The sequence below is a fragment of the Ochotona princeps genome, chromosome X (assembly GCF_030435755.1).
Source record: "Ochotona princeps isolate mOchPri1 chromosome X, mOchPri1.hap1, whole genome shotgun sequence".
NCBI lineage: Eukaryota > Metazoa > Chordata > Mammalia > Lagomorpha > Ochotonidae > Ochotona > Ochotona princeps.
In genome coordinates, this window is record NC_080865.1 from 2168896 (window position 1) to 2193809 (window position 24914).

The window sequence follows — 24914 nt, forward strand, 5'->3', positions numbered from 1 at the left end:
TCCAGGAGGCAGTCACAATCTTCCGGGAGAAGTGTAGGCTCCTGATAAATAAAAATGCTTACACTCCACACACCACAGACGTATCTTGTCGAGATACAAATATATTTAATAGACATGATTTTGGATGCCACATAGAACATAGGCTATTTTTTGTTAATAAAAGATAGGGGAACTGAAAGGCCAACTGGAGGATAGGTTGGGTGACAGAATGAGGAAAAAGCAAAGGAGAAGTGGGAGACAGTGAAGGAGATGCTAAGATCTCAGGTTGTTCAGTGGAAATGCTTTGGTAGCTGGTTCTCGGCATGACTCCCCTTTTCATGTTCTCAGACTGGATGGTTGGGTGCCGTGCAGCATTGAAGGGAAGAGGATGATACTTGGAAATGGAGAACTGATGAAAGTATAGTAGAGGGAGATAGACTTGAGTGCATCATCCTGTAACGTTCTATTAACACCAAAGGGAGGTTTGCATTGAAAGAGTACATCTGGGATTGTCATGCGATAGCAGCATCTTGGGAGAAAGGAGGATGGAAAGAGGTGGGGCAGGTGAACGGGAGGACCCTTCAGTTCCAGTTCTTAAAACAAGCAACAGTCTGGTCTCGATGATTTAGTCAAGAAAGTGGATGCTCATCTTCTGTTCTATGCCCATCTTCTCAAAAACTTTCACAAATTCTACAAAGGATATGGTACCATCCCCATCTCATCAGCATCCTGGATAGTCCTTTCCGCTGTGCCACCCAGTTGCTCTTCTGAGATGTTTGCATCAACCATCATATGTAACATTTTTATCAGCTCACTGCAGGAGATCTTGTCATCTTTATCTAAATCATACAGTTGAAAAGCAAAGTGCAGTTTGTTGCTTCAGCTGTTGAGTGGCTCTTGGCCTTTCGCATCTTTGTTCTTCTCATCATCGTTGATGGGTCTGAAATGAGCGAGGGTTCCTATCAATACACGGAAGTTCACCTCGTCTTCTCCATCTGGAATGAAGGCACAGATGATACGATCTCCCAGTTCCGGAATCCGCAGGAAATCCTCCCGGCTAAGAGTGCCAGTGCCTCCTCTGTGGAGGCTGAGGACGTGCTTGTGGAGATGGGCAATCTGGCTGTGCAAAAAGCCGGTCTCCTGTTTTTTCTGCTCCAGCTCCTTCTGACACAGCAGTGTGCAGGCCTGCGAGCCTATCTCGCAGCCAGCAGCTCTCTGGGGAGCAGGCTGGCAGCAGCAACAGTGGAAATTTGGGAGCAGAAGGATTGGATGAAAATACTGTACTCTAATGACTGACTTTATTTTCCACAAGAAAATGAGGCAGACATAATATGTATGTTGTGAGGATTAAGCAAATGTATAAATATATTGTGGATAATGACAGCCAGATTTCCTACTATTGGAGAAAGGAGGTACAAATCAAAAAAGAGGGACGTCTGGAGTGAACACTGGGATGTTGGATCAAAACCTAACATGTCAGAATGAATTGATAGACATGCACATATGTGTACATAGAGATGCACATGGACAGACAGAAAATAAACATGTGTGCAGAAAGCAAAGTGGCTAGCTGTGTTAGCTGAGAGTGATGACATCCAGTGCCCAGCTCTTGTTTTTCAATCTCACTCTCTCATGAAAGGGCAGAGGACTGCTTAGAGAAAAGATTTATTCTGAGTCAGGGAAGATATAAGATAAGCCTGGACTGTCATATGGCGCCAGAAAGTAAAAATGCTCAACAACTAATAGGGAGGCATGTCAGAAAGGCACATAGCCAACTAGATGGAAGTCCCAAAGGCCAAATTTAGGCTCCTTTAAGAACTAAATAGCTACAATAATGAGTTATACCACACTAAATATGAGAAATACTCATGAGCTCACACTGATGCCAAAAACCCCAAATTGGATAGATTAATACATAAATGGAGCAATTCTAAATGTTAGAATTTTTTCTCAATGATTTAAAGGAGCAAATTATCTGACATAAGCTGAAGCCAGAGAGAGTTTGGTTGACTGATCAGTTTTAGAATGAAGGTAATAAATCAATACAATAAGTTTAGAGGAGGTTGACAAACTAGGCAGGCTATAGCAAAGCAAAGCAGACTTGTCCAGGACATTGTAGCTAGCTGCCAATCTTCTTATAGCAAAGGAAAGGTTGGATCAGGGACTCTCAATCCCAGCTCTGCTGTAAGCCCGTAGAGCACCCAAACTGCGATATGAAGCCACAGAGAAAGGGAAGGCTTGGAGGTGGCTGCTTAAGAGAATGCGGAGCCATGGATGGCAAAGCGCTGATGCAATGAGAGGGCTCCAGGCCAGGGCTATCAGGAACCCTAAAGGGCCACACCTACCAGCTCCAGTCTGATGTGCTCTTCTGGCTCACAATGCAATTCACAGTCTTCTAATTCCTTTAGAAACTTGGGTTTTTTTCCCCCCTCAGGAGCTGCCTGCTTTCTTATGAGACACTTTGTTTTAACCTTTTTGATAGAGAAAGTTAATTGTTTATAGTTCTAAACTATGACTAAAAAGCTCTGGATCCTAGTTTGAGTGATTTCCTCCTTTAGCCAATTAGGAAAAAGTTTGGGCCTAGCATGGTAGCCTAGTGGCTAAAGTCCTCACCTTACATGCACCAGAATCCCATCTGGGCGCCAGTTTGTGTCCCAGCTGCTCCACTTCCCATCCAGCTCCCTGCCTGTGGCCTGGGGAAGCAGCGTAAGACGGCCCAAAGCCTTGGGACCCTGCACCCACATGGGAGACCTGGAAGAAGTTCCTGGCTCCTGGCTTCAGATTGGCTAAGCTCTGGCTGTTGTGGTAATTTGGGGAATGAACCAGTAGATGGAAGATCTTTCTCTCTGTCTCTCCTGCTCTCTGTGAATCTCTTTCCAATGGAAATAAATGAATCTTTAAAAATGAAGTAATCTAACTTTGGTCTGAGAATGTTTGACATGTAAGTTCTTTCCTAACCCAAAGCTTCAGTTCTGGCATTCCACCCAAAGAACTTCAAATCCTTAGCCCAACTATCTGAGCTCTCTTAAACAGGGCCCTAGCTTGCTTTGCCAGATGGATCTCACAGCAACCCTTTACACAGAGCCCAGGCCTTGGACACACTAATGACATCTGTCTCACGAGAAGCCTTCCTGCACTCTCAGATTAGTCTCTCTGCTTGACTTTCCTTCTCTCCCAAGTAGATTCTTACTCATTTCCTCATTTTGTTAAAAAAAAGTGTTGACACCAACTCTTAATAAGTAATGGAAGGATAGAAAATGAATGAGACATTATCTTTGGCACCCTGAATACATGTGCACTAGAGGCAATTGTATTGTGTTGATTCTAAGGTGTTGGAACTTCATTGCTTGGGGTGTTGAGGTATTGGAGCAGAAATAAACTTTATGAAAAGGGAGACTGAGAGTTTTGATGTGACCATGGTGAGAGAAAGGACTACAGATTGAAAAATCGTGAAAGACAGAAGTTGTACTATGCATTCATGAGCCCCAGTGCATTGTGTTGGTGCAAAGGATTTGAGTAAAGAGGGCCCTTGCTAGAATGCTCTACTAGGCCAGCTGTGGAAGAATCTTGAATATCAGACTAAAAAGTTTGAACTTACTGTATAAGCCTAGAAATTTATTGAAGAGTTTTGAGCATAGGAGTAACAATTGGCCAGAGCTGTGTGCTATAAAAAGACATGTGTATGTGTGTTTATATATACATGTGTATGTGTGTCCAGAGGATCCTTTGTGCTGTAGTAGGGGAAGAAGAGCTTGGTGTCAGTCTCTGCTGTAAGATTTCACTTGTGCTGTCCAGAAGACACACCTCTTCAGTCTGCAGAATGGAGATGGATCTTGGGCACTGTCTTTACATAGCCAGTGACTTTAACCACACCTGGTCTTCTGAGATGGTATTTTTCTCAGAGAAAAATCGCAGCACCTGCCATGTGGAAGGATAGATAGATCTGTTGAACACAGCAAGTCTTTTTTCTATCTGTACCCGTTTTTAAAGATCACTGGAAGTTTTCCTTTGAGACCATGTCAGCTGTCCTCTCTGCCACAATATGAGTTGCAGAAATTGGTCTCACCTTTACCCCCAACAAGGCATCACACTGTCTGAAAGTTTTCTGACTAGACTCAGAAACAGGAGTAGCAAGGAGTTTAGATGCCTTGGCCATAAGCAAACCAGAGGATGAAAGTCTGGCACCATGTGTTTTATCTGCTAAGGTCTAATCATAAAGACAGAAACCCCAGCTATTTTAACAGAGGGAATTTAATATAAAGATATTATTACGAGACTGACAAGATAAATAGAAAACTCAGGTGGCACTTCCATAGTTTCCACAGCAAGTAAGTAACCCTCCTAGGTCTTGGAGTCACTGTGGTACCAGAACCTAGATCTCTGGTCCTCTGGCAAAGGAGCCAGGACCTGATTAGAGTTGCTAACTTGGGAGCTCAGAAGTCTATAAGGAGCTGAGACCCCATCCTCTAAAAAGGGGCCGCTGGTGGACAGGTACTAATTCATTTGGAGCTCAGAAGGGCCACACAGAGCTGGCTCTAGACATCTGAGAAAGGGACAGTAAATGCCTGGGTCGGCCTGGTGTCTCTCTGGGTTGGGAGGTAGGGAGAGATGAAGCTGGTCTGCAGGTCCAGAAGCAGGTGCCGGTTGCCATGGCAAAGGACCATTGCGGGGGTGATGCTAACAGAATGATGAGCACCAGGAAGAAGAAAAGCTCGTCTTCGTTTGCCAGCCTTCTGGTCTCCCTCTTGCCCCCTCATGGGAAAAACCTAACAGGGAGCAAGCAGCAGGCAAGTAAGAAACATTTTCAGAGTCTGGCAGAGTGAGAAGACAATAGCTTAGAACCCAGCACAAGAGCTAATGAAAGCATTAGCCAGTACATCTGGTTCGTATTAAATATTGTGAGAAATAAAGCAAATCCTTTGTGGAAGAGTTTAGGTTTGGAATTCTTTGATTCTCTTTTAAATATTAGTCTGGCTGTGGAACAGTCAGTTACAACTCCCTGTCAGTACACATCATTGCAGATATTCTCAGGATGACATTTGCTCACAGACCTGAGACGTTTTCACTCTTCAAAATACAGGGAGACAATGGAATAGTCTTTGTGATAAAAAGCAGTGAATTATTGATGTGCACAACAATTTGGATGGATTTCAAAGGCATGCTGAGTGAAAGAAGCCAGTCTCCAAAGGTTACATGCTGTATGATTTCACTCATATATTTTCAAAAAGACAAAACCATGGTGATGAAGAACAGATTAGTGGCTGCCAGAGGGTCAAGAGTCGGAGAAGGCTGTGACTATAAAAGGCTGGCAGGCAGGATCTTTGGGGGGATAATAGAACAACAGTTCTATAATCTGATTGTGGTAGTGGCTGAAGTCTATACATGTGATAATATCCATAGTGTTGTATTAAAATGTGTGTGACTTGTATATAACAAAGTCTTGGCTTTTTCACTTGTATAAAATTTGCTCTGGGGTTGATGTGGTTTAGTGGGTAATGTTGCCACCTGCAACACTGGAGTACCATATGGTAAGTTCTGGCTGCTCCACTTCTGATCCAGTTCCCTGCTAATGGCCTGGGAAAGGCAATGGAGGAATAGCCTGAGTGTTTGGCTCCCTGCCACCCATGTGGGAGACCTGGAAGAAGCTCCTAGCTCCTGGGTTTGGCCTGTCCCAGACAGAGCTGGCCATTGCAGTCATCTGTGGAGTGAACCAGCAACTGAAAATCTCCCTTTCTCTCTGTAACCCTTTCAAAATAAATAGGTAAATCTTAAGTGTGTGGTGGGGGATGGTCATGTGTGGGCCTGCCAAGCTTTTGCCACAGCTGGCTCAAGTTCCCAGTGCAAAGGTTTGATGGGAGTGGACTGGAACAGGCAGCATCTCTTGAGTCCGGCCTGTCTCTGGGCTGCTCGGTTCACGCACATTCTGGTTCCTCTGATTTAGGTGAAGATGCTGATGCCATTTGTAGCAGCTCAAAGACTCTTTTCTTTCCTGTACTTCAAAGATTTGGCCTGCCTTTTCCTCTCTCACTCATGTCTTTTATGTGCTGCTAGCAACCTTGGAGGTTGATGGAACTGAGTGGCCCTTGGCAGTGGTTCCAGTAGTTGGCAACCCTGGCCACAGAGGATGAATAAGACACTCACATTGGCATCAGCTTGACAGGCAGCATGGTCCAGTGGGCCCCGTTTTGTGTTCTTGACAATACAGAGCAATTCCTGTGAATAAATGACTGAACTGACCAGTCAGCGAGAAGTGTTTTCTATCCTGGGATCACTGCAGTCTCTTTTTCCATTGGTATGGGGACTACTTTCCACTACTGTCTATAAAAATACGATTGTGGTAGGCTCTGCGTGTTTAAAATGCTTCATTAACAGGATGCGATTAAACGAAGTGTTCCTGAACTTTAAAATTCATAAAGTTGTCTTGCATTTCATTACGTGAAAATTCTTGGTTCCATTCGAGCTGAGATCAAAAGGAGAGAGATTACATGCTGGTTTTGAGAAAGCCTCTCTTGGGGTGCAACCTGGACCACTGCCATTGACATTGAAGCTCCGCTCATCAAAGTCAAAGCTCATACCTAAAATGTCGGCCAGCACAATGAGATCCAAAAGGGAATGAGCACACCATCTTTTATATTTAGTTGCTTTTGCTACCCCTACTGTTTCGATATTGATGTTTAATGTGGCAATGGCATGTTCTCTCTCACTGTGTAGTACTCCATTGTAGGAATACAGCATTCCATAATCTGTTTGTCTTTTATGCTACTGGCAGATATTTGGGTTATTCCAAGTTGTGGGGTTGTTTTGTTTTGTTTGTGTGTGTGTGTGTGTTGTTTACTTGTTTTGTTTTTATATGCTTTAAATGAAACTGGTGTAACTTTTTGTGCAAGGTTTTTTGTGAACGTACTCATGTTTTCTTACCTCCATTTACCTAAGTGGGACTTCAAGGGTAGATATATGTTTCCATGTACTACACACCGCCACACAGCACACTCCCACCAGCCAGTAATGTGAGTCCCAGTTGCTGTGCATCCTTGCCAGCACTAGATACATTTCAAAAAACAATTGTGGAAAGTGAAATGAAAAAAAAGTATAACTGGGTGAAAAAATATTTGCTTGCTTGTTTGAAAGGCAGGGTTACAGAGAGCAGGAGAGATAGACAAAGAAAGATCTTCCACTTGCTGGTTCACTCCCCAAATGGCTGCAATGGCCAGAGCTAGGGTGGTTTGAAGCTAGGAGCCAGTAGTTTCTTTTGGGTCTCCCACATGGATGCAGAAGCCTAAGCACTTGGGCCATCCCCTGCTACTTTCCCAAGCACATTCACAGGGAAGTGGATCGAAAGTGACTTTTCCCAAAGAGTAATGATGTTTAGCACCTTTCCATATGCTTATTGGTCGTGTGTGTGTGTGTGTAATTATTAAGTGCATGTCAGGAGACTTGAGGCAGTAGTTGGTGACTATATCTGTCAGCAAAGTAAGTACAGGTGTAATTTGAAAAAAAGACTTACTTATGGTAAGAGGATTTTTCAGAGGCATCGCTATTCATGCTCATGGTGTTTTAAATGGATATAAATGTATAAGGTGGTACAAAGAACTGAGTTAGCCTCTGTCTGATAATGTGTCCCTCCCCAGTCCACAGCCATTGTCCAGAATCCTGCCTCAGAGATTGATTCCCTTGGGTTTTTCACAAGACGTTCCCAGGACCTTAATGAGAGTGCTTTTGGGCTCCTTTGTAGTCTTGAGTCTGGCTGGAAGTTCAGTGTGAAGGCGGTTGGATATTTGAGGTTGAGGATGGAATGGCAGGTGACTAGGCTGCATCCCAGCCTATTACGGAAATTTGGAAACCCTGATTATCTGGGAGAGAAATGGTGGCTGAGGTCAGACCGGGAAAGGGATGAGAAATACAGAACATCAAAAGCATGGAATATCCCCTAAACCTCTATTGATCTCACCGTTTGGTTTTTCCCATGGTTATTCACCTTGGCGAATGCTAGAGTTGGGAAGAGAGGAGTGCAGGGTGAATTAAAACTGTATTACTAAACATGTTGGGTAGATTGGAGCACAGGGCCAGCCAGTGAGAGTCCCTGAGACCATGTCAAGTGAATCCAAGTGTTACATCAAGCACTGCCAGACTTCTTTAAGCCTTTGAGAAAGATTGAAACAGTTCATATTTATGTATAACACATACATTCTCCCTTGCACAGAAAACTAGGGGGCAAACAGTTGAACCCTAGTGTGGGTACAAATGCAGAGACTTGGCCTAAAGACAAACAAGAGCTCATGTCCTTTCACTAGAAACTCAACTTACTTGCAATGAACTTCGTTGTGCTAAGATTTTATTCCTGTATTCAAATGTAACACCATATCTAGTCCCTGTAAATATTTCTCATGTTTAAGACAGCATGAAAGTAATAAATCAGCTCTGAAAATTGACTGCTATAAATGCCATGTGGTATCAGTTAGATCACAAACCAAAGCCAATTTTTCAAAACATTTCCTGCTGGAATACCCACAACATTTTAACAGATGTCTCTTGGAACGTTTTGAAGCAAAATAATCCCCCATCAGCATATAAAATAAAACCCAAAAGAAAGTAAAATATGGTGTATGTGGAGGGATCATTTTTTTCCTTCTGGCAGTAAGAGAAAGATGGAGGAAAACCTTGAATCTTTAAAGAAATGTTCATAGCCATAAAAAAGGAGACATGGACATTTCTCATATACATACCACGAAGAGATTGGAGTTTGAAAATTATTCTTCCAGTTTCCACCAAAGAAATTTCCTTGACATCCTTTTAGTATAATGTTTATTCTTTTTGTTGTTGTTGTAAACAACAGTCATGAGTATAGCTGACTTTTTGAAGCTTCCTTAGGAAGCTAAGGAAATGATGTGAGGGTCTAACGGAAGCATCTTGTGTTAGGGACAGGAAGGACGTGACTAGTAGTAGCTGAGTCTATGAAACGGCCTTAAAATGTTCATGGAAATACATACTGTGAAAAAATATTCATGGATTTCAATGTTTTGAACCAAAAAAGCCTTTTTTCCCAAATTCCATTTTCCATGAACTTTTTGAAGTATCCTCATAATGTATTTGGAGTCTGTGGCCTCTCAAAATCAATGATAGAACAGCTAGGATGGGGTCCTGGAAAAGGAAAGAATTGCATTTTATTTTTCAACATTTTACTATGGGAAATCTCAAAAGCACAGAAATTTTAAAAAATTATACAGTGAACATTCATATACCCATGGAGGAGGGATATTTTAACTTTAAATCTCATGATTTTTTTTTCCCCACTGTGGCTGATTTTGACCATCATCAAAGGAATGCTCTTGAAAGAATGAGGCCTTCTAACAACCTTCACACACATGCTTGTCCTGGGCAAAGCCAGGCTGTTTCCTTCCACTCCTGTACTGAGGGATGATTCCAGAATCAGGTATCCCCGGGGCCTGCTCTGTTATGTGTGGGCTTGGATGCCTCTTGCTCATTCTGTCTTATCTCCTCACAGGCTTTATTGTCTTTGACTTTGTACTGGATGTCGTGCTAAAAAAAATTTATGTGTGAGTGGGAATAAATTGATGATATTTCCCTAGGAGAGGATTTTTGTTTGCTTATGCCAAGCACATGGGGATGCTAGCAGAACAACAAATTTTTGTTGAGCAATATTGAGGCAGTAGAAATACATTTATGAACAAGAAGTGGTTAGTATTTCTCTGAATAAGTAATAGGAGTTATTTAAGTGGAGTCAGTAAAGAATAATTTTATTGGTAGTAGTATTTTGTTCATCACCCAGCTTTTAAGCTTTTTAACCTCATCCATCAGCACCTATTAAGGAGTCGGGCATGGTAGGCAAACAAATTATTTAAGAAAGAAATTCTTTTGTCTCAGAGTTCAATTCATGGTTCTAGCTCCCTATTCTAGCTTCCTGCTAATACGGACCCTGGGAAACAGCTGGTGATGGCTTAGTAGTTAAGTCCTTGCCACCTATTGGGGAGACTCCTGTTCAGCTTTTGGCCAGGACTCCAGCCCCTGCTGTTGCAGACATTTAGGGAGTGAACAGACAGAAACAAAGCCTCTCTCTCTCTCCCTCTCTCTCTCTCTCCCTCCCTCTCTCCCTCTCCCTCTTCCTCCCTTCCTCCCTCTCTCCCTTCCTCCCTCCCTCCCCCCTCTTCCTCCTCTCTCTCAAATAAGCAACTAAATAAATAATAGAATAGATTCAGAATAATCTTACTTTCTGTGACCAAATATCCAGGAAGAAGGGAATTAAGACAGTATACTAAGGCAGTGACTAATTCATGGCAGCAGTACAGCCGCAGCCCATTGTAATATTCTAAACACACATACTCTAAATATGCAGACTATCAGGAGATTCAAGTGCTCATGTCCAGGTGGAGGCATCAAAAACCAAAATCCTTTGGACCCAATCTGTATCAGAAAGCTAAACTTGTTACTGTGAAACAAATGAATATGCTAATGTGCTAATTTTGGGGAAAAATAAGAAAGATTAGATATGGAAGGAGGGAAAAACCCTTGTGCTTCTAAATCTGTATTGTGAAAAATGTGAAATTACTCATTTAAAAATTAAAAAAAAATAAAGTATTGTTCAGCAGGAGAACTGATTTAGGAGATTTATGATGAACAACCAAAATTTATATATTATTCATATGTTTTCTGACCTGCAGTTTTCTGCTGTGTAGCTTTTTGAAAATCCTTTCATGAGATAATAAAGCCTATGGCTTCTTTGAAGCAGGTTTCTTTTCCATGTAGACTTTGCTTTTAGGCTCCCCTTTTCCTAGTTCATGATTTTCCCAGTAATTTATATTCCCCAGTGTCTCGCTAGAGAGCTCCGCATCATTATCCTGTGACTTGCTCCTTCGCAGAGAAGCAGGCTGGTGTCTGAACTCAGGCTACAGGCACCACATCTGTCAAAATGGTCACTGGCAGTGAGGAAACCATAGACTTTATCAAGTTACTGTCTTAAGTTGGATCTACAGTTAACTGGACCTAAGCGGATAATGACATTTGCTCTGTTCAAAAACAAATAAGCAACCCTATCTGGTCAAGCTTAGAAATGAGAATGGGGGTGCAAGTGTTATGGTACAGTTCATTATGCCTGTGCTCGGGGTCCCTACACTCCTTAGTGGAGTGTTGGTTCAAGTCCTACTTACTCCACTCCTGATTGCAGTTGCCTGCTAATCCACACCATGTAAGGCCACGGGTGATGGCTCAAGTGGGGGCCCTACCTCCCAGGTGGGACACAGACTGAGTTATACCAATCCTGGGCATTTGGGGAGTGAGCTAGCAGATGAAGGATGGATATCTCTTACTGTCTTTAAAATAAATAAAATGGAGTAAATGAACATGTTTTTTTTTGTATAAACATATATTTTTATTGCATTTCATTTTATAACAGTATTTCTTAGGCTCTGATGTTCCCCCATCCCCTCCCCGTGCCCTCCCCGCATGGTGCATTGCTCCACCTTATTGCAGGATTACAGTTCAAATCTAGTCTTGTTTCTTTCAATGCAAGCACGTGCCATGCATAGAGTCCAGTGTCTTATTGTCCAGCTCAGTTCAACAATTTTTTGGGGAGACCAACTCTGGTCTGAAGACATAGCTGGCAGAATATCATTCCGTCCAATTGAAAGCCATAACATAACATCAACAACAGTTTCCAACATTATGGGGTTAATTGACATTGCATTGAGTGAATGATATGTTAGACAATGCGAGTTCTTAACCACATACTGAGACTATTTCATTAACATTTCAATTATAGTTTGTATACAACTGGTTTCTATCCATCTTAAATGAACATGTTTTTAACAAGAAACTAGGATTAGACCTTGACTGTTTCCCTCAAAAACAACATCTACCCTAGGTTTATGACTAAGCCAGCCCAGCATCTCTCCGGGCTGAGCTTCTGGTGGAGATAAGGATCCCTCATGGCTTCCTGGATTTTGGCCTGTTTGTACTAGGATGGTCACTGCCTTGGAGTCTGTAACATCTGTTTGCTTCTTGACCATGCCTCTTCACTTGGATTTCTTATCACTATTAAAGTACACCAAGCAGATGTCATTCAGGTGCACAAATATTTTGACGGGCTCTTGCAATGGAGAAGGCAACTTGCTGGCATCATAGAAGGCTGAAAGGAAAATTAAATGTGGCTGTAGGAATTCACACTCTAATAAATGGAAAAAATACATCCAGGGATAATTCATGTTCATTAAAACCACGCTATGGGTTAAGTGCTGTAATAAGGGCCTAACTGCATCCAACACTGAGATAGTTTAGAGGCTAGAAGAATTTTAATGCCCTTCTCAGTAGATCTTGAAAAGGGAAACTGGTTGCCAAATTATTTGCCAAACAGGGCTGGCTACATAATTTGTAGGGCCAAAGGCAAAATGAAAATGCAGGGCTCATTATTCAAGAAGGAAGAATTTCAAGACAGTGAAACCAAGAGTGGGAGCCTTCTGGGAATGGAGCCCTGTGGGAGTGAACAGGGTTCGCACTTAGGAAATTGCTTCTGTTTTCAAATGGAGTCCATAAACAAGGCAGATTGTGAGTAATCTAGAGGGTTTTTTTCAACAGGAAAATAAATGCAGTCTAAGGGGGAAAAAATTCAGCTTTTCCAAAGTTAACAAATGAGATTGGTATCTAAAACATGGGGAGTATTTTTACAGACATTTCACAACTACAAGGTAAGGATATAATAATAATAATAATAATATATGGTACTGTAGTCAGAGTTGACGCTAACATATAGTACTTATTAAGTGGCAGGATTCTTTTAAGTATTTAACATATTTTTACTCATTTAATCCTTGGAGCAGCCCTGGAGGATAGATGCCTATCTTACGACAGAAGGAAACTGACTTTAGAAAAGTTGAGTAGTTGCACCTGATTACAGAAAAGAACGCAGCAAAGCCAGAATTTGATTTCAGCTCCAGGATTTGTGCACTTAACTAGTTTATGCTACCTCTCAAGTAATAATTATTTGAGAATGAGAAAAGGATGGAGGGAAAAAGGGGAGGAAGGAAGGAAAGGAAGAGGTAGGAGTTATCCTAATAAATTCACTCATTCATATCACAGATTTGAGCTAACTGGATATGTTGTGTATTGTCTGCACATTTTTAATTTCTTTCTTTCTTTTTTTTTTGCATTTCATGTTCATAGTTTGACAGCACCCGCTCGCCCTCCCCCACTGAGTGTTGTCACATGGCCCCATGGAGTAGAAAGGTATTGGTTCTGAGAATATTCCCTCACTGCCCTCTCCTGATCTTTCAGCACACTCTCCCTTCTTTATCTCTTTTATTATTGCAGACTCTCTTGTCTCTAACAGTGTTTCTTTTCATCAGTTTAAAGGGTGCTATTTTTCTAACTTGACTTAAATAATATAGAATGTACGCATTTTGTTCTCTGTTTTCTCACTTCCCCTCTCTGGGTTACAATCGCCAGCCCTTTCAACTTGACCATCACCTATCACTGCTCCTGCACTTTGTTACTGAGGAAAGAAATGCCAGCTTGCCCTGTATTACTCCTGACTATGAAGGTTCAGCTTTTCCAGTCAAAAAGAGAACAGGACAAAGGGCTTCTCCTGCAGCCACTTGTGGGCATCACAGTTCAATAGAAACCTTTGGGCTGCTGGCCTGAGCCTGGAGTCGGTCACTTTCCTTGCTTGCTTCTCAACCCATTGTTATTCAAGGAAGGGATCCCTATGAAATGAGGCCTCGGCTGGTGGGAGGCTCTCACCCAAGTGTGTGCTAGCTTGCTCATGCTTACTTGCTTGCTCTCTCTCTCTCTCTCTCTCTCTCAGCTTGCACCAAACTTTTTTTTTTTTCCTTTTTGGAAGTTACCTAGGAAACAAAGTCTTTTGTGCTCTAACTTTATTTGAGCTTTTGGCTTTGCTGAGAATCTGCACAAAAGCCGAAGAGAGAAAGACAGTTGCAATGTTTTGCTAGAACATTCCTAGCGAGCACATCTTTCTTAAAGAGGAGACTCCTAGCCCATGGGGTGTGTTGGAGGGCTTTGCTGAAACTTCTCAAAAGGTAAGTGAATGCTGGGGTCAGTCAAACAAGTGCTCCTGGAATCTTCTCTTTAAGGGGATTTGTGCAGTTCCTTTGGCAATCCATGAAATCCTCTTGAGTTAATCGGACAGAATGTTTCCCAGTGTGAGCCAGAGAAGCAGTTTTTAAATGAAACTGTTCTGAAATAAGAGGAAAAACTACTTATTTCCTACAGATATGTACCTGCCTCCAAGTTGTGTAAAGAAATAAAACTAGACTTACTGGCAAGAACAGGATCTTTTAAAATGAGCTGCTTTAGGAACACAAGCCTGAAATCAGAGCTGGGATGCAGCCTTTTTAGTGATCTGGGCTAGGAGCCCGACTCTGAATTAAAACTTAGCCAACATTGGTATTTATCAAAGGGTTTAAGGGACTATTTTCAAAAGTCCCCTAGAAAACAAAGCCTCAGAAGCTGATGTGACCTGGAATGTCTCCTGACTCCAGATTTGCTGAACTGTTCATAAGCCTCCAGATCCATTTCCTTTAATCCTCGGCATCCAGGGTTCATGGGACTTGGAATGGAGATTTATGGCAGGACAGGTGGAAAATTGAGCCAAATCTCCACTCTAGATACACATGATGTAAAGTTTGGGGCTCCCTGGCTCTCTTATCTCTTTTATTCCATTTATACTGAAAAGCATGTTTCTTTTGTATTGCTTGATTATCAGAATAATACTTTCAACTGGCTGTGTTTACTATTTCTAAGAATTTTTCCTATGTCCTAAAAGCTGATTTCTGACCTTCCTTTTTCTCCTCTAAACTATGAGATTCCTTCAGTGTGTGCTTATGGATAAAGTGTGAATATGAATGTACTTCATTTACAGTCCCATCCTCCAGAGGATGAAGATACAGATGTCATGTTAGGGCAGAGGCCGAAGAACCCAATACACAATATCCCCTCTACACTGGACAAGCAGACAAACTGGAGCAAGGCACTTCCTCTCCCAACGCCAGAGGAGAAGATGAAACAGGATGCCCAAGTGATTTCTTCTTGCATCATCCCCATCAATGTCACGGGTATCGTTCTGCTGTTCTCTGTGGGGGTACCTGGTCAGCATAGACTGTGGATGAAATACATGTGGGAGCTGCACTTGCTGGGCTTCTCAATTTAGTCTACCATTCAGTAAACAAGTAATACTATTTTCATCAAATTATAACCCAGAAGCTGCTCACCATGCTATTGTCAGGTCCAGAACATTAATTTGCATGCATTCTGCTAGGTCACTTGTTATGTAAATGATGAGCAATTTCTTTTGCGGGGGTGGGGGTGGGGGGTTGGGAGGGGGGGATCACCCACTAGGTCTTTGGCCATAGCGGGCTGGGATAAGGGAGGAAGTGGCTGCAGGGGGTCATGTGATAATGCTGTATGGCACTGCAAGGAGGAACACCCAAAACCCCAGGCTTGAGAACTGCAGGTGATGGGGCTACTGACGAGCTAGAACTTCTGTTTTCATGTTCTTGTGGATGAAGGTAGGCTTAAAAAAAAAAGACTGGACTTCTGTATTCATATTAGGGATTTTAGACCTAAAATTGTGTGAGTACACAAATGAGACCTGAATTCTGTTTCAAAACTAGCAAGCCTGTCTCTCACTCTCTGCTTTCCTCTTCCTGTGTAGTGAGAGTCTGAATGTCAGTCCAGGTATAATACAAGCCTAACAGGACTTCCAAATTTATCAGCTGTAATTAGAAACACCAGAGTTGTATATGGTACTAGTTGCAAGTAAGATCATATTGTAAAAATCTTCACAGGTACCAATTAAATTAAATGCCTGCTGGGCTTTTTAAAAATACCTAATTATATTTTCATTTATGGGTTTACTGAGAATATCAAAACAGCCAGGTTATAACTAACATTCGCCTTGATACCATGTGACTGAAGATTGTCACTCGAGACACATTTGGGATGCTTCTATTATTAACCCCACTCAGATTTCTCTCGCATACAGTGGGAAGGAAAAGGAGCAGATATCTGGGACAGAATTGCATTCTTTTTGACAAAAAGCCATACTAGCAACTTGACTTGCCAGTTGGGAACTGGCGGTTAATTTTCCTGATGACCTGTTCAACTTGTAGGATAGATTATTGCAAAGATGCTCATTTATCTGATCACCATAATCTAAATGGGATGTATTACAAGAGTTCAGCTGCCAAAATGCATCACTTTGGCACCCTCTTAAACTAATTTTCCCTTTTGGGCACATCTGATTATTAACAACACCTGCTTGCTTCCTGGCACTGCATATAAAACATTGCTTTCAAATTTAGTGCTATGATTATGGGCCATCACCCCCACAGTGAAGGAAAAGAGAAGTTGTGTTTTTGTTTGCCTTTTGCTTCATTTTGCAAACTCAGAGCCTAGATTAGCTATTGATCTGAAAAGCCTTAATGAGAATGGTGTTAATGAGATCCATCTAACACAGTGTAGTGGCAGTATACCGTGTGTTCTCTAAGGATCAAGACTAGAATGAAGAATTTTAAGTTTTCAGTTAAAACTAACAAAACACCCCTCCATTAATGTGAATCCTCTGATAATATTTTGTTGAATCATCATTTGATGCAGATAAACCAAACAGACTTCTAGAAACTGTGGGCACTGTGATGCTAAGCAAAACTCAACTGCTGCATTATAAAGTTGCACCAAGATTGAACATGCTATCTCACCCCATGCTTACCAGTCAGGATAAATGATGAGGTGACCACATTGCAAAGCCTAGTGCCATGCCTTTCTGAGACAAAGCTCACTGTGAAAAGCTCACTGTGGAGGCCAATGCCAGACAAGAGTGTGGGTGCCTCACCAGTCCCTCGCTGCACTAGTTTGGATTAGACTGTACAGGGTGTCGTTGATGCAACCATGGAGAGAGAAACCAATGAACACCATGGTTTGCCCCCTGTGCATACATAATCTAACCATGGGACACAGACTGGGAACTCCAGCTTTCCCGCTGGCACGGAGCGTGGGTCCATTTCAGTGCAGACCTGCAGACTGACCTGTGTGTTTTATACGGCTAAGACACCAGGTGGTAACCTAAGAAGCATTCAGTATTGTCTGTGTAAGGAAGTAGAGTTATGTGGCGATTGAGAAAAGGCAAATTGTGAGGCTAGTGAGTTGCCTCACAGTGAGTATGTGTGCAGGGCCTGGGGGTGACAGGTCACATGCATCTGGAGGTGCCTGGTGGAGAAGATTTGCAAACAAGAGGGAGAAGGGGCAGACACAAAAATGCTTTTTGTGAATCAAATGGGTTTAGGATATATTAGCTGCCTAATTCAACCTCACACCCGAGCTTCTGATCTGCTTTGCAAAGGTGCCTACTCTAAGACGCTAGAAATAGAACAGTAATAGAAGAAACTATAGGGTCTTCGTCTTTTGGGAGCCATTGCTGTGGGAGCATGGTGTTTTGTTTTGTTTTGAATACCTTCTGCTCTTCTCTTTCTTTGCTTTTCCTTCTTTGCTTGGTACTTTTGGCAGCATGAGCTGTTGTGCAGAGCTGTGTTGAGAAACAAAGCTTAATATCCTGCAGCATAATTTAAAGAAAAGTTGAAAAAGGGGACCCTTATGCTTGTTCACAGCCTTGATCGCCACTCTTCCCTTACTTCCAGTCAGTAAATATCACTGTGCCCCAGGCAACAGGCATCGGGTTTGGCACTAGGGAAGGCTAATGAGACTTGTCTGTGGGTTGCAGGAGTCGGCTTTGACAGAGAAGCTAGTATTCGCTGCTCTCTTGTTCACTCGCAGTCGGTCCTGCAGCGGAGACGCAAACTGAGGAGGAGGAAAACCATCTCGGGCATCCCCAGAAGAGTTCAGCAAGAAATAGGTGTGGTATCTAAACGGGCATGGCTGCTAACCATCCTGTCCAGCGCACATTTGGAGGAGATGAAATGCTAGCCAGCCTGTAATTGGCTTCTTTAGAAACACCAAGTGTTTTCCTTTGTAGAGGTCTGGAAATGGTGTGCATTTATTTTGTATTCAGCAAGCCAGGTGCTATTAGCATTTTAACTCTCCAGTGTTGACTTACTGACTCTAAAGGTTTAACCTGACATATTTCAACATATACATTCAGGTCTTAAAGCCAAAATGTAGGATTTGACTAACTTGAAAAAGTTACCAAAGTAGATAGTCTAAGTAAAAAATAATAACATTCAATGAAAGGGTGTTTCTTTGGTTGTAATATTGTAACTTTACTTGAAAAGAGATATATTTTTGTGGTATTCTTTTTAAAGTTAAGTTCTTAGTAAACTCAGTTAAATATTAAAAACATGACACCTCTCATGACATTTTTCTCTTTTCTCTCTCCCATGTGTTTAGAATATCTGACTATAGGGCTTTTTTCATTATTCCCTTTATGTTTTATTTTTAAATTTATGATGTCATGTACAACTTTATAATGATGATTTTAGAAATTATTTTAAAATGAAATGGAAACACTTTTCAATCATGTAATACTGACAGAAAATTATTAGAATAGTTTTCTACCTGCTAATAAAATTGAATTGCTAATTTAAAACATTTTACAAAGAAAAGTCAGGGAATAAATAGGCAAATGGCAGTTTTTCAAGATATTCGGGGAAAAAATTCTACTGTCTTATACAGAGTCCTCCCTAGGTAGGGAAAGGGCATCATCTCAGGATTCATTGTGTGAGGTCAGGATAAGCTAGAAGCAACACAAGCAAGATGCATGACACGACAGACAAGTGCTGGCCAGTAGCTCCACAGAAACAGAGTCGTCACTTTGAAACAGAATCACAAATAATATCTGGTGACATCCAAAGAAATAATAAATATGATTTTCTCATGTGAAATCAACAGAACTGGCACATTAACAAGAGTATGAGCAAAAAGGTAATCATCATATGAGACATAACTTTCTAATTTTGATACAGTATTTAAATATCTGATAAAATTGATTCTATACTTTGCTATATTCTCTATATGTTCCATGTATGATAAAAATATGTAATATCTGTTTTTCTGTGTGTGTGTGTATATGCAAAGGATCAAGGAAAAGTTCATTGAAAATGTATGTTACGAAAAAACTATACATGCACTGCAAAAATATTGGCACCAAAATAAATTTATTTAAGTGCATATTTCACTTGGCATAATGACCTACAGTTGCAGCCATTTTGTTTCAAATGTCAGAATTTGCAGTCCTTTATATGGCTGGGTAATAGTCACCTGTGTATAATACCACATTTTTTTGTATCCAGCAATCACTTGTTAGACATGTAGGTTGATTCCATATCATTGCTTTCTCATGAATAATTTTTTGAAAAATTCTTTCATGTTAACATCTCTTATAAATGAGATCTTTATATCTTTATCTCATAATGAAATGTATAATGATTTTTATTTCATTGCACTTTTATTGCTACATAAAATGAAGAGTAATATCCAAGAAGATTAAATGTGCTTTGGCTTTGAAAACAAGTAGTACTTCTTAGGGCAAAAGAATGTGCTAGGGAAGAGACATAATTCACAAAGGAAATGAAAGCATTGCCTTCCCTAAGTATACACAAGAGGACTGCAAGCAGTTCAGGAGGGCACAGCAAAATTCCTTAATAGGTAATCCTTCCCCCCTCAAGTGCTGGCATGCCATATGGGCACCAATTCCTGTCCCAGAGTCTCCACTTCCCATCCAGCTCCCTGCCTGTGGCCTGGGAAAGCAGTGGAGGACGGCCCAAAGCCTCAGGACCCTGCACTTGTGTGGGAGACCCAGAAGAAGCTCCTGGCTCCCGGCTTCAGTTGGCTCAGCTCTGACCACTGTGCTCATCTGGGGAGTGAACCTGTGGATGGATGACCTTTCTTTCCATATTTTCTCCTCTCTAAATCTCGATTTCTAACAAGAACAAATTAATCTTAAAAAAAAGTTCAGGAAAGATATAATTGAAAGATAAGTTTATTTTGATACAAAATATTTGAATCCCATACATAATTTTTCATAATACACATTCTCCATGAACTTCCTGAGAATCTCTTGTGTACGCGCACACACACACATCCGTATGTAGCTGCATATACACATACATAAACGTTTCTATAGAGAGAACTTCTCTAGTGCCGATTTCACTTTTGTCTCATTTTACTTACTGATTTTGGAAGCAAAAGCCCTTGCATGCTAGCACACAGATTGACTGACATCCGGAATGTGTTCGTCTGTTGATGTATAAAATGTCTCCTCATGTTTTCCATGCACTCTAGATTCTGATGAGTCACCCGTGGCCCGGGAAAGGAATGTGATTGTGCACACGAACCCAGACCCCGCCAACAGTGCCAACAGGAGGTCTGGCACCAGGGACTCGGAGTGCCAGACTGAGGATATTCTGATTGCTGCCCCCTCGAGGAGGAGAATCAGAGCTCAAAGGGGTCAGAGCATCGCAGCTTCCCTCTCCCATTCCGCTGGCAATATCTCTGCCCTGGCAGACAAGGGCGATACCATGTTTACCCCGACGGCAAGCAGCCGCACCAGATCTCGGAGCCTTCCCCGGGAGGGCAACAGAGGCGGAGATGCTGAACCCAAAGTTGGTGCTAACCCTTCGGCATATGAAGAGGGCGAGTCCTTCGTAGAGGACCATGAGCGGACCCCAAATGATTGCAGTGAGGCTCCAGGCAGCCCAAGCGCCCCAGAACACCAACCCAATTTGGGCTTGGCCTGCTCACCCCATCTTCATAGCCCCCAGCACAAATTAAGTGAGCGAGGAAGGTCACGCTTGTCGCGAATGGCTGCAGACTCCGGCAGCTGTGACATCTCCTCCAACTCAGACACCTTGGGGAGCCCCATCCACTGCATGGCCACAGCTGGCGTCCTCCTCAGCAGCCACATGGACCCAAAGGACGACCACCAGTCATCCAGTGGCAACTGGAGTGGGAGCAGCTCCACATGCCCCTCCCAGACCTCTGAGACCATTCCCCCTGCAGCTTCTCCCCCGCTCACTGGCTCCTCGCACTGTGACTCGGAGTTGTCACTCAACACAGCCCCACATGCTAGTGACGAGGCCAGCGTCTTTGTGACTGAGCAGTACAGTGATCACCTGGACAAAGCGAGAGGCCACCGGGCAAACTCCTTCACCTCGACCGGGACAGATCTGCTGGATGACCCCAACCACGGCAACGCAAGTGACAGCGAGTGGAATTACCTGCACCATCATCATGATGCCTCCTGCCGCAGGGACATCAGTCCTGAGCGTCCCAAGGCAGACAGCCTTGGCTGCCCGAGCCTCACAAGCATGGCCACGTATGACAGCTTTCTGGAGAAGTCTCCGTCTGACAAAGCTGACACGAGCTCTCACTTTTCAGTGGACACAGAAGGGTACTATACTTCCATGCACTTTGACTGCGGCCTCAAAGGTAACAAGAGTTACGTGTGCCACTATGCAGCCTTGGGCCCAGAGAATGGCCAGGGCGTTGGGGTGCCTGCTGGCCTTCCGGACTGCACCTGGCAGGACTACTTAGACCATAGGAGGCAGGGGAGACCAAGCATCTCCTTCAGAAAGCCAAAGGCCAAGCCAACCCCACCGAAGCGGAGCTCCTCATTGAGGAAGTCAGATGGAAGTGCAGACATGTCTGAGAAGAAAGAACCAAAGAGCAGCAGTGGCCAGCATCTGCCTCACAGTTCCCGGGAAATGAAGCTGCCTCTGGATTTCTCCAGCCCGCCTTCTCACATGGAGAACGCCTGTCTCCCCAGCAAGCAGGACCCTTCTTGGATGAACCAGAGTGAGCCTGGGGTTAAGGAACCTCAGTTAGACACTTCAGATATGCCAGCATTCAAAGATGAAGGTGCTGAATCAACACACTATGCAGACCTCTGGCTTCTAAATGACTTAAAAACAAATGACCCCTATCGGTCGTTGTCTAATTCGAGCACGGCTACGGGTACCACGGTTGTTGAATGCATCAAATCTCCCGAGAGCTCGGAATCCCAAACGTCCCAATCAGAATCAAGAGCCACAACTCCATCTCTTCCTTCTGTTGACAATGAGTTCAAATTGGCTTCCCCAGAAAAGCTGGCTGGGTTGGCATCTCCATCAAGTGGCTACTCAAGCCAGTCAGAAACACCCACATCTTCTTTCCCTGCAGCTTTCTTTTCAGGCCCCTTGTCTCCTGGAGGGAGCAAGAGGAAGCCAAAAGTCCCAGAAAGGAAGTCCTCACTCCAGCAACCCTCGTTAAAAGATGGAGCCCTGTCCCTGAGCAAAGATCTTGAACTTCCAATTATACCTCCTACTCATCTTGACCTAAGTGCTCTCCACAGTGTTTTGAACAAACCATTCCACCACCGTCATCCATTACATGCTTTTACTCAGAACAAGCAGAATTCAGTAGGTGGAACCCTGAGGTCAAATCCTCCCCCATCCCTTGCAATTACTCCGACAGTCCTGAAATCTGTGAGCCTGAGGTCCATCGGGAAGGCCGAAGAAGTTAAGCAAAAAGAAGGCAACAATACAGAGCTCCCCTTCGTACAGGAAAATGCTCTCACAATAGCTGCCTTGTCTCCTGGAAAGATCAGGCCGCCTACAGTGAAGAAATCCGTGTCGCGCCAGTACTCCACCGAAGACACCAGCCTGTCCTTTTTAGACTCCCCTGCAATCGAGATGGGACCAGAGAAGCTACAGTTCGAAAAAAAACTTACTTTGGATGTGAAGAATCATTGTGATGCAGAAACCGTAACCTCGGCCGGTAGCAGTCTTCTCGATTCGAATGGCACAAAAGAGCACTTGCAGGTGGAGGGCGAGCCTGCTCCAGAAAACACACCGAGTCACAACGGTGGCTTTTCCGCTGAAGGGTTCCAGAAGGTCTCTGCCGCCCGGCCGACCGATGTGGATGGTAAACCAGTACACTGTGGAGCTAGCCCAGAACAGATGCAGAAGGAATCCCCTGCCCTCCGGGAAGAAGCAGCACAACCCGCTGGAGGGGATGTAGTCACATCTCAGGCCAGCTCACCAACTGCAGCAGCCGACAGAAGCAATCAAGCCAAGTGTCAGCTCGGCATGAGCCACCATCACGACAAAGTGCCTGGGAATATCCGTTACGAATCAGAGCTAGCAACTGTAAACTCATTTCCTGAAAAATGTTCCGAGCAGGAGAACACTGCTTCAGGTATTTCTGCCAAAAGTGCCTCTGATAACAGCAGAACAGAGCAGAGCCAAGGAACCATGGACGAACCTTCACTGAAAGGTCAGTGGGTGTGTAGGGCACAGTGTGTGCTCACTGTACTGCTCCGCTCTGGGTGCCGCCTTCCCTCTGCTGTTCCTTTCTACTCATGAAAACAATGGCAGTAAGTGCTTTTGTGAGTAAGGACTGAGTTTGGGCAGTAAGGGCACTCCTGTGGGTTTGGCCCGGAGTCAGTGGAGCACAGTAGCACACTGGGTGGTGTCTTCTTAAAGACACTTATGTTCTTGTTTCCAGAATCCTCACCGAGTGATGACTCCATCGTTTCACCACTTAGTGAAGACTCCCAGGCCGAAGCTGAGGGTGTGTTTGTGTCTCCAAACAAACCTCGCACGACTGAGGATTTGTTCGCAGTCATTCACAGGTGAGGCTGCATTCCCAAGGGGCCTGGAACCAGAGGCACACGCAAGGCTCTACTTCTTAAAGTGCTGCTCGTCAAAGGCAGCTTGTAGTATCCTCCCCAAAACCCAAAAACACAACTGAAGAAGAATTCATTTTCCCAAACTGCTAGAGTCACGTGCAAGGTGGGAAAGATAAGAGCTAATTCAGTATACAGTCAGAGAGGCCTCAATTGAGACCCTTCTGTAAACAGTGCCAGAGACAATGCTTTTGCCCCTTAGGAAAAAAGTTTTTAGGCGAAAACAACCTGTGGTTGAGTCACTGAGAGTTGAAAGCTAAAATTCTAGCGCAATGTCTATAAAAAAATTTCTAGAACCTAAATAAGCTATAATCATATACACTAACAGAGACAAAACAATCAGAGCCCCAAGTTCAAAGTTGGTGTCTACAGCCACCCACTTCAGAGTTCAGAACAACTAACAATTGCCCTTGGCCCCTCCTTGAGCTCCTTCAACAGTGCTGGCGTCTGTCTCCAGAATCACTGCCCATGTTGTCCCGGGCACGTTGTCTCTGCTGCTGCGTCTCCACTGCCCAGGCACACTCCCATTTGGCCCTTGTGCCCTTGGGACCAGTGGCCTGTATTTGCAGAGTGCGTGTTTCATAGAGAGTGAGCTAACCCTTAGAAATTAAACCCACATGCGGCTGAGGCAGCAGCTGTGTGGCTCCTGCTGTTTCCCCAGACACAAGGCCTCAGGGACCTAGCTAGCATACCCCGGGGCAGAAGTTGGGGGACAGCTTTTTCCATTTCATAGAGTTAGCATTGTTTGAAGCAAATGCATTGCCAACAGTTTATAATCCTGTCCCTTACAATATCCCAAGATTCTGCTTTTAAAAGGAACTTCTGTTCTCTGCTGATGTAGCCCTCTCATAAAGAAAGAGCACCATCATTCAACAATTTCTTTTTAATGGAGTCAATCAGAAACAACTTGTGTGTATAACTTAGCAGGCATGCTTCTAATCATTAATTTTCTTCTTTGGTCTATCTATTGTATGCTCTGATTCTGCTCTCCCCATCCCCATACCTCATCCTGAACCCAAGGACAAATCACTAAAATGTTATATGATTCAAAAAGTCAAGTGCTAGTGTGTTGAACAGCGGACAGGAAATAAGTGGCATCAAAAAGGCCTGGATTTCAAGCCCAACTTGATCACTTCTTCTGCAGTCTTCTATAAGTTAACACCTCTGAGTCTATTCCTTTGCTGTAAATGGGAATGCCTGTAGCTCATCTGTTTTGATGATAAAACAACATTTCCATGTGTGAAATATGATAGCGGATCAGTGCTGAGGATGGTCTGTATAAGGGTGCCATGCAGGG

General features: G+C 43.3%; 1 protein-coding gene and 1 pseudogene across 1 annotated transcript in view; one reads left to right on the top strand and one right to left on the bottom strand.

Moving 5' to 3' along the window:
- NHS (NHS actin remodeling regulator) overlaps nt 1-24914 on the top strand; it is a 325568-nt gene that overhangs the window by 298621 nt on the left and 2033 nt on the right. Inside the window, exons 4-8 of the mRNA XM_012930430.3 lie at nt 13150-13212; nt 14864-15056; nt 17720-17851; nt 20236-23205; nt 23437-23563. Coding sequence (XP_012785884.3) covers nt 13150-13212; nt 14864-15056; nt 17720-17851; nt 20236-23205; nt 23437-23563 — 3485 coding nt within the window. The remainder of the gene's footprint in view (nt 1-13149; nt 13213-14863; nt 15057-17719; nt 17852-20235; nt 23206-23436; nt 23564-24914) is intronic.
- Nucleotides 605-7511, bottom strand: LOC105942457 (calcineurin B homologous protein 1-like; annotated as a pseudogene).